Source organism: Impatiens glandulifera, chromosome 1 (genome assembly GCF_907164915.1).
Source record: "Impatiens glandulifera chromosome 1, dImpGla2.1, whole genome shotgun sequence".
Lineage (NCBI taxonomy): Eukaryota > Viridiplantae > Streptophyta > Magnoliopsida > Ericales > Balsaminaceae > Impatiens > Impatiens glandulifera.
In genome coordinates this window covers 74,158,737-74,169,108 of record NC_061862.1, presented here as the reverse complement: position 1 = coordinate 74,169,108, position 10,372 = coordinate 74,158,737, and the positions used below count along the sequence as shown (strand labels likewise).

The 10,372-nt window shown below is 30.4% G+C and overlaps 1 protein-coding gene across 1 annotated transcript; it reads left to right on the top strand.

The window, feature by feature from the left end:
* The first annotated feature begins 1,744 nt into the window (after positions 1–1,744).
* LOC124918910 ((+)-neomenthol dehydrogenase-like) lies at positions 1,745–3,711 on the top strand. The gene is made up of 5 exons (XM_047458985.1): positions 1,745–1,884; positions 1,982–2,234; positions 2,372–2,437; positions 2,923–3,093; positions 3,183–3,711. The coding sequence occupies exons 1-5, from the start codon at positions 1,865–1,867 to the stop codon at positions 3,561–3,563; spliced, it is 891 nt and encodes a 296-aa protein (XP_047314941.1). The 5' UTR covers positions 1,745–1,864; the 3' UTR covers positions 3,564–3,711.
* Positions 3,712–10,372: the final 6,661 nt, after the last annotated feature.

Here is a 10,372-nt window from a genome sequence, read left to right as displayed (position 1 = left end):
TAATGATCCCCATGACCTCATTCTCCAACTTTTTACCAACCTCATCCAACAACGTCACCCTACCAGTCACCGCACTAAACACTCTAAGAGCCTCCTGGTGCTCGCACATGCCTTCCTTAAGTGGGGTCACTCGCGTTTCTATGTCGGCACACCTCTCGATGGACTTGTCCCTCCTAGGCCTCTTGTCCTTCTGTTCGCCGGTCGAAACCTTCGTGACTTTGGAGCTTGAATCCATATCTTCTTGTCACAATCTTCTTTCAAATGCGGAAGCACAAACGTGGATACGATACCACTTTCTCTCTGATACCACTTGTCACGGTCTAAAACTCGGTCACCAAATATTTCCTTGTATCGCACAGTACTAGGCTAGATTTCCACAATCCTAGTTAGTCAGCTTTCTAAAGGATGCAAGAAGATGGAATACTTTAGAGAGAAAGAGCTTGGAGAATATCTTGTGTATTGCTTTACAAGTGTGATGTATTATAAGTTTTGAGTGTTGTACATGTTGCTTGGTTTATGGCCAAGACTTGTTTATATACAAGTGGAGAGATCAATTTATATCCTCCTTGACCAGAGTTTTCTAGACTCTTCTATTACCTAACCTAGACCCAAGAATTCCTAGAGATTTCTAGAGAATTCTACTAACTCGTACTCTTGAGAACTGCTAAAGAATTCTAGAGAGTTATCCTATCTACATACTTTAAGAACTCCTAGAGAATTATTGAGAATTCCATAACCTTCTTACAAAATGGAACTTCTAGAGAAATCTAGAGAGTTCCATGACCTTTCTTTCAAAAAGGAACTCTTAAAGAAATCTAAAGAGTTTCATAATCTTATCTACAACTTGGAACTTCTATTAAATTCTAGAGAGTTCCACAAAATAGAAAACACCACAAAAATCAAAAAACTTCTAAAGAATATACCTTGTGGACTTGATATCTTCAACCCATCGAAATAGGAGTGACATTAAGCCCTTCTTGCATCCTTTGGATCCGCCACCACTGGAGTTATCCATTAATAATAATAACTTTATGAAACCAAACATGATATGATCACATTTATGAAATATTGACATCATTGTTATGATCACATTTATGAAATATTGACATCATTGTTCCGCATCATTCTAAATTATTATTTTTTGAATTAAAATATTAAATAATTTAATAAAAAAATAATCAGTAATGGTGAGTTAGTCACTGCTATATTGCTACTTATCTTTATTTGTTTTAATAGTCCAAACCATTTTCGAACAATAGACACCGAACACACATGATAAATGAAATCCAATAATGTTTTTAAAAAACAATAAAATAATCTTTTCTCTCTCCTCATCTAGACACCTGACACATATGATAAATGAAATCCAATAATCCAATAATCCTTATCACCTCGAGATTCCCCGTTTGTTTTTATGCGGAAGAGGACGCGTCCTAATAGTACAAAAGTTTAATATTAGGATAAACAAATTTTATAATATTAAAATTTTCTACAAAAATATAAAATAAAATAAATTATATTACATTTTTTATATTTTAACTTTTAGTTTATTTTTTAGTTTATTATATTTTAAATAATTTACCATCTTTTCACTTTATCTCTTCATCAATTAAATAAATCAAAATATTAAAATAATTTTTATTTATTTTTTAAATAATATTTTTTATTAAATATTAAACCAAATTTTTATAATTTGAACTCAATATAAAACACAAAACAGATCAAAACTAATCCAAAGAGCCAAATAGGGTCAATTTACAATTCTAATGTATCTACATGAACTCGATTTCTATATATAAGTGTTCCAGACTTAGACTAGTTAGAGAGATTGAAAGAAAAGGAAAAAACAAAAAAAGGGAGAATAATGGAGTTCAAAACGAGGAGGTATTAAGTTTGTTCTTTTTTTTCATTAATAGTATAAGAAACATTACTAAATTTCTGACTGGGTTGTTTCATATCAAAACCATACACATAAAATTAGGTGCGCAATTGTTACCGGTGCAAATAGAGGAATAGGGTTTGAGGTATGCAGGCAATTGGCTATCACCGGTATTACGGTGGTTTTGACTGCCAGAGACGAACAAAAAGGACTTGAAGCTCTTGAAAAGCTTAAAGAATCTGCCAGTAATGAGAACATTAATGTCATCTTCCATCGTCTTGATGTGGCCGACCCATCAACCATTCCTCCTCTTGTTGATTTTATAAAGGCTAAGTTTGGGAAGCTTGATATCTTGGTAACTCTATATATCATTCTTTCTGCAATTTTGTATTTAATATAATCATATTGTAGTTAATCCAGTTTGGAATTATTAAATTTTGTTGTTGGCTATAAAACACTAAAATTGATGATAGATGTTTATAATCCTCACAGGTCAATAATGCTGCTGTTGTAACATCTAGGGTTGATTGGCAGTCATTAAAAGATTACATTTTAAAGGTAATTAAGTCAACATATGCATGTGTTCCTCATTTGGAAACAATTTTTGGGTTTGGTATGCATATTTTATTTAGATGATAAATTATGAATATAAATTTTTTTGTAACTCCTCTTTTATTCAGTAGACCCTCTTAATGTCAAATTGCAGACCCAAAAATGTTGAAATTAGGTTACGTGGGTAGTACTGCTCAGCATAATTTGTTTCTCAATATGTATATATATATATATATTTATAGGTTTATTTTTTTTTGTTAAAAAAGTTATAAGGGTTATTTTATAAAAATAATATTAAAATTTTGTTTTTACCTTGTTTATTGATTTTCTGTGATTATTTTACAGCCAACCCTACAAAACTAAATAGATCCAAGAATAACCCTTTCAAAGTCTCCCTAAAATGAAACTCATAACAAAATTTGCCGTTACTAAATTCTCATAATATATTACAAGATTTCCTTAGAAGACATTATATATATATTATTTGGCAGCCTGAATGGTCAAAACTCAAGTTGAGTGAAGAGAATTATGAGAATGCAGAAGAATGTCTCCAGGTGAATTATTATGGCATGAAAAGAATGGTAGAAGCATTTGTTCCCCTCCTCAAGCACTCTAATTCGCCAAGGATTGTGAATGTTTCTTCTTTCACGGGAAAATTACAAGTAAATTTCGCATTCATAGAAGTTGAAAAGGATGTTAAAGACGTTCGCTTAATATATTCTAAATGTTTTCAATCTACCCTTTATTTCAGAACTTACCGCACGCATGGGCTAAAGGAGTGTTAAATGATGCTAACAATCTTAATGAAGAAAGAATAGATGAGGTGTTGAAAGAGTTTCTTAAGGATTTCAAAGAGGGGACGTGGGAGGCCAATGGTTGGCCCACGACACTCACTTCTTATTTGTTAACAAAAGCAACTTTGAATGCTTACACAAGAGTTGTGGCCAAGAAGTTTCCGACCATTCTTGTGAATTGTGTTTGCCCGGGTTTTGTTAATACCAAAATCAATGATAATACTGGTATATTGACTGTGGAAGAGGGAGCTAAAAGGCTCGTTAGATTGGCTTTATTGCCGGATGATGGACCTTCCGGAACATTATATTGTTGGGATGAAGTCTCATCTTTTGAATGAAAATTAATAGACGTTCATGGCCCAAATTAAATTATGGGATAAGGACACTATTTGGTGTGATTATGTTTTCTTATATGATGTTTTAAGTATGAAATTTTATATGACGGTTGTATTTTGTTTCCTATTATGTGATTGCCGTTTGATTTTTGTTGACCATCGTAATTAAGAAAACAAAACAAATTAATAATTTATTAATTGTTTTTAATTTTTTGAAAAACATATAATAGTTATTGAGCTTACCATCAGGAAAAGTATAAATGTCTACCAAAATATCAAAGTCATTACTCAAATTTCGTCCTTTTAGACTTTAACAACATGACATATAGATCCGTCACTAATTATTATTAAAGGTTCTCTCGCAATATTTGATGACGAAATTTTATTTCTGTCTTTAAAATTGATTAGGACGGTATTCAAGTCCTTGAGACTAGGGATATTGACACCACTTTATCGAAAGTCTTTCATAGAACTCGAAATCAATGAGTACCAAAGGGCAAACACTATTATAAAAAGTTGTTTAATTATTTTTGACTCAAATAATCTAATAAAATACAATCTAAATTGAAAACCATTTATTATCAATCCTAACCAACATTAACCCAGGACAAGATTCTTAAATGTTTTTAATTAAACTAGGTATAACTCATTCAATATTTAAATAGTTCCAAGATTAATCCCAAAATCTTATTAGACACAAAAATTTGTATTAAAAAAGTTACAATATTAACTAAAAACATTGTAGATTTGTTAGGTTTGATTTTATTCAAAAAATCAATCATAATCAAACATAATTGCATACATCCTCTCATCAATTTTATCACTCATAAAAAATACTATCTATTTAAAAACAATAAAATTATTTTATCATTATATATTAATATCTTTTTAATCATTTTATTAAAAAATTCATTTCCTCAAAATCAACCCTCATCAACATATTTTTTAAATAAATATCAACCGAACACACTCATTACTACCCATAAAGAAATCAATGATTAATTAATTTGGATATACATGAAATGAGTTTTGGATAGGACATTTATTATATTGGATTATCTGTTTAGATATATCCGTGTCCAAGTATAAAATGAAAAAAATAGAACTCATTTTTTTTTCTCTATTTTTATTTTTTATTTTGAGAAATGATACTGACCGAATTTATAACGAAAGTAAAACCATGAATCATACGTGGTCTGTCGCATGTGCAAGAAAGAGAAAATTTTAAAAAATAATAATATTTTATTGTCTAAATTCAATTACTGCTCTCATTGTCATTGTCCTGAAATCATTTCTCTCTCTCAAGTCTTTTTGGCGAAATTTTCTCAATACTTAAACCCTAGATTTATTCATTTCATTTATAAAAAACATAATTGTTTTTGTCAAAACGGTATGTTTTTCAATTTCAGTTATATAAAATATTTATTTTTATTTAATTTTGTATAATGAACCAAGTTTTTCAGTTCAGGTTTAATGAACCCTAAATTATTTTTATGTTAGGAATCCAACAAAGACAATGTTGTAGAAATGAATCCATAACTTTGAAAAATAATATTACTTCTATTATTCTGCATTCCATTATGGTTATATGTTACAAATATGTCCTGAACATGGCCATTATGGTAATTATGGTACCAACATGTCCTGAACCAAAATGTGAATATTCTCATGTTCGGGACCAATATGTCCCGAATATGGTCGTGTTTAGGACATTTTCGTAGTCAAATAATGTATGCATTTTAAAAAACTTTTATAATGACATTTGTTGGACTAATTTTCGCAGCCAAATACCCAATATTCCAATTGTTGGAATGACATTTTCCTCTAAAGGAAAATATCGTGAATTTGATAAATCACATGTCGAATCAACTAGATTCAGAATTTGCAAAGCAGAGACCAAAAATGATGTATATGATAAACATAACTACTTCATCATTGCTTGTTCGAAGAGTGTTAAAAATTAACGTGGTCCAAAAATATTTTTAAACTTAGACCTAGACTAAGACAAACTGTAAAGATAATATTAATTTAGTTAATATGAATGAAGGAGAATTTGTGATAACAAGCGTGTGTCTTAAGACCTAGGAAGACAAGACATGTTAGATCCTACAAAGTAATTTACATACATGCAAAGAGGAGATTGAAATTAAACGATGAAGCCGAAATAACTTTGGCTAAAAGTTTTCAATCGTTTGTAGTGGAAGCTAGAGGGTATGATAACTTGTTTTTTATGAGAGAACATGTAGAAATTATATTACAGAAGCTCGAATGTTGAGGTTAGGGAGTGAGGATGCTAAAACACTTAGTAATTATTTCTTAAGAATGCATAGAAGGAACTCTAACTTTTTCTACTTGGTTGATTTGGACAAGGAATCCCAAATTAGAAACGTGTTTTGAGCATATGGAAGGTGCAGGGCTATATATGAGTATTTCTCTGATGTTATCACTTTTGATACAACCTATTTGACTAATCGCTATGACATGCTCTAGGCTCTATTTGTTGGGGTCAATCATCATGGTTAATCCATTTTACTTGGATGTGGCTTATTGTCAAGTGAATATTTAGTATTTTTCACTTGGTTGTTCAAAACTTGGTTGACATGTATTCTTGATCGAGATCCAAATACCATAATCACAGACCAATGTCGATCAATGACAATTGCAATTGAGAATGTATTTCCTAGCTCATCAATGTTTTTTTGTGGCATATCATGAAGAAACTTCCTACAAAATTTGGAATCCATACTGAATACAAACAAAAAAATAAAATGGTGAAAAACATTATATACAACTTCATTACTATTCAACAATGCGAAGAAAATTTGATGAGACAATTAGATGATTATCCGTTGGAAGATAATGTCTAGTTGAATTTTTTTATTTTTGGAAAGATCTAAATTGATACATGTCTATGTGAAATGGCAGTTTTGGGAATAGATGTCCACATCTCAACTGAGTGAAAGTATTAATTCTTTTTTGACGACTTTGTGCACTATACAACATCTCTCAAACAATTCGTGGAGCAATATGATAAGGCTTTGTTGAAGAATATTGAGAAAGAGAAGAAACTGGATTTTTAATCGTTTAATTCTCTAATACCAATTATGAGTGGTTATGATTTTAAAAGGAAATTTCAAAGCTTTTATACTCCAGAGATATTTAAGTTGTTCCAACAAGAAGTTAGAGGGATGATGTTCTGCAATATCTCCGTATTGAAAGAGGAAATAACAACTATTATATTTCAAGTTAAGGAGAGTTGTTTGAGGATTAATGGAGAAAATTTAAGATATATTTCTTACAAAGTGCACTATACCGAACTGAACTGCAATTTTAAATATCATGTCGAATGTTTGAGTTTAGAAGTATTTTGTGTAGACATATCTTGTCTATGTTGAGAAAGTTGATGTTGAATGAGGTACCAATGTGTTTTATCATGGACCAGTGACGTAAAGTTATTAAGCATGGATATCAAACTATCACCAACATTTATGATTCGGATATGTCTGTGGAAGAAAAAAACTGTTACAATAGTTTAACTCATTAATGCAAGAGGTTCAACACATTTGAGCAAAATTTGAAATAAATTGTTCTATATTGCTCAACGACTTAAAATCCTTCAAGGAATAATTTATGTCTATGGAAGATAATCATGAAAGGACAAATAAAGGCACAAAATATCTCCAGACAAATGAAAAAAAATATCTCCATCAATAGGAATTTTTATACAATCTCCTATGAAAGTAAGAACTCGAGGTCGACCACCAACTAAGAGGAAACAATCTTTCATTGAGAAAATTGTGAGGAAGTCGACCACCAACTCGAGATCCTAAAAGAAGGTTTGACTGCATTTTTCTTTATCTTAATATTTACCATGTTATGTTTCATAAAAAAATTAAATGTTTTTTTAGCCTACAACTTCAATTCCAACATCAACTTCACAACTAAACGTGAATGCCTACTACACCATGAATGACCCTTCATTGACGTTTCTTCTATCATTGTAAATTTTGCAAATTGGGTCGACAATGAATGCACAAACATACGTGAATGCCTACTACCTCATTGACAACAAAGAAGATTAAAAATGTTAATTTTGTAAACGAGCTGTAATTTGTAACTATAATGGCAATTTTGTAGCATGCTAATATTGTCAACATGTTAATGTTGTAACTCATAATATAGTGGATACTTAAAAATTTGTCTGTGTTGATTTAGTATGTTCAGGGACTTCTTTTTAATGTTTGTATTGATTATTAAAAAAGAACTTAAAATAGGATCCATTAAAAAAGTTGATTTTTTCTGAAAAGAGTCCCGCACATAGCTTTGTCTAGGACAAAAATATCTCGAACATGTCCATATTTGGGAAACAATATCCTAAACATGTCCATGTTCAGGATAAAAAAAGTCCCAAACATTGCCATGTTCGAGACAAAAATTTCCCAAGCATGGTCATATTTAGGACAAAAAGTCCCAAACATAGACATGTTTAGGACTAAAATGTCCCAAAAATGGACATGTTATGGACTAAAATATTCGGGTGGTGATTTAGCTATAAACTTTCTCTTAGACTTTGTTTTGATTTAGGCATCTTTTCCAACCCTAAACCACCACTTTAGGTGGTATTTCAACCCGAACTTCTGCGAGTTGAGGATGTATGGAAACTACCATCACTTGAGGTTGAGGTTCTTCTACAAGAGGTGTCTTTGTATAATATTTGTGAATGACATCCCTGAAAAATTCATTTTAAGTCCATAGCCTCGTACAAGACATGGATTGAGGAATCAAATAGGACAAATGTGTTCATTTTATGTTGTTGTGCTGATGTTGCTACATCTGCCAACACTTGTGTGACTTTTACCATATTCTATGTAGATCTAGCCATGTTCTTTGCAGATATAACAATAGTGTCTAATGCATTTTTAATGATGAAGGAGGTTAATATCGGCGTGGCGTGAGGCTCATCCTCTACAATTTGAGGCTCCTCCACCTGATCTTCCACCTCTTTTGTCATTGTCTTAGGCTCATTCAGGTGGGTGCTTAGAAGTGGAAGGCATCCAACATCCCTTTCAAATCTGAATCCTTCTCGTTTGAATTCTATTTTCATCATACTTTTCAGTTTATTGTCATTCCAATATGACAATATCGGAAATTTCTGTTCGTAAGGTAGTTGGAATTGGAGTTTAGTTGAAATTTTTGAAATAATAATTAATATGTTAGAACATTTACATTTACATTTATATTTGAATAAACCACCGAGTTAAAGTACTGACAAAGATGACTTACAATGAGAAATGTTTGGCGGTCCGTGAAAATGACTTTTTTTATTGATCTTCCATTTCTTGTAGGCATCAACTAAATCATTAATTGTGAATTGACACCAATTCAATTTTCGGACATTATTGACATTAAATATAGATTTAATGATTTTATACTTGTGGGTACAAAATTTAGGTAAAAGAAGTGTATATAATTTTGAAATATAAGTTTTGGGAATAACTCTATACTTGTACTGTTAATTCTATGATGTCCAAAGAAAGTTGCTGACAATATATTTTTTTTTTTATTTTTTTTTTGTTTTCTCTCTCCTGCACATGTGATAGGCCACGTCGGATTTGTGGTCTTATCTTCGTTTAAATTCGTTGCCCAAATATTTCTCTTTTATTTTTATGTCCTCATTCCTTAGAGGATTTCATAACATTTCTAGATTTTAAAAAACGCAATAGCCTCCATAATGATTTTGCTAATCGCATGCAAAAGTTGCTTCCAATCTAACTTCCACCATATGTTTGTAGACCTTTCAAAACTTTTAAACCCGATCACATCATAAAAAATGTCACATTCGACGATGTCTTTGAGATTACGTGTACATGTGATATAGATAGTCTAAACTATCTCGATTATTATTTTAGAAAAAAATTAAAAGAGTTTTTACACTCAATGGACGACAATCAAGCTCTTAAGTGGTTTTCTTTTTATCGTCTCTAAGATAATGCTTGGGAGTATATTCAAGTATTAATTAAATGACAGATGTTCAACGCCTCTCGAGGGGTTGAGAATTGATTATAAGTCAACTCTAAAGTGTGTTCTCAACTCTGTACCTAATGATATAAGGAATATAATTAATCAACTCTGTAGCTAATGATATAAAGAACAACTAAATGGGAAATCGAGAAGGGTGTATATCGGTCTTTCAACCTTTAGGTGATATTGCAGAAAAGATTGAGGCAAAAAATTATGTCTTTTAAAACTTTAGTTATTTTTGGATGGAGTGTTAGAAATTTTAAACTAATTTATAATTGCATTAATGAATGGAAATGAAAATTTAGGTAAATTAAATTAAATTAAATTTAAAATGAAATTCAACGTGAATTAAAGTAAAATTTGATTCAAATAATTGAATTCTTCTAATTAATTTGTTAATCGTTTAATTAAAATTTAATGGTTTGAGAGAAAAATTAACCAATTGAATTAATAAATGTTATTATTTGTCATTATAAATAACCTTCATAAGATTCTTACTATAAATTTATTAGTAATTAGAAAAATTCATTTAACATTTTTTTTAATAAAAAAAAAATGCAAAGGTCAATAAAGAGACTATCAATGTCAAACGTTGGATCAATGATTAATGGTTGGTTTTATTTTTATGACAGTTTATTATTTAAAAAATATAAAGAACACTTTTGTCTAATTTCAACATAATATTAAAACCCACCACATCATCTTATCATTTCTCATTTTAGAATTTAGAATTCTAAAAGTTCTTTCTTTATGTTTGTGAGTGTTCTTTGTGTTCTTGACTCTATATTTTT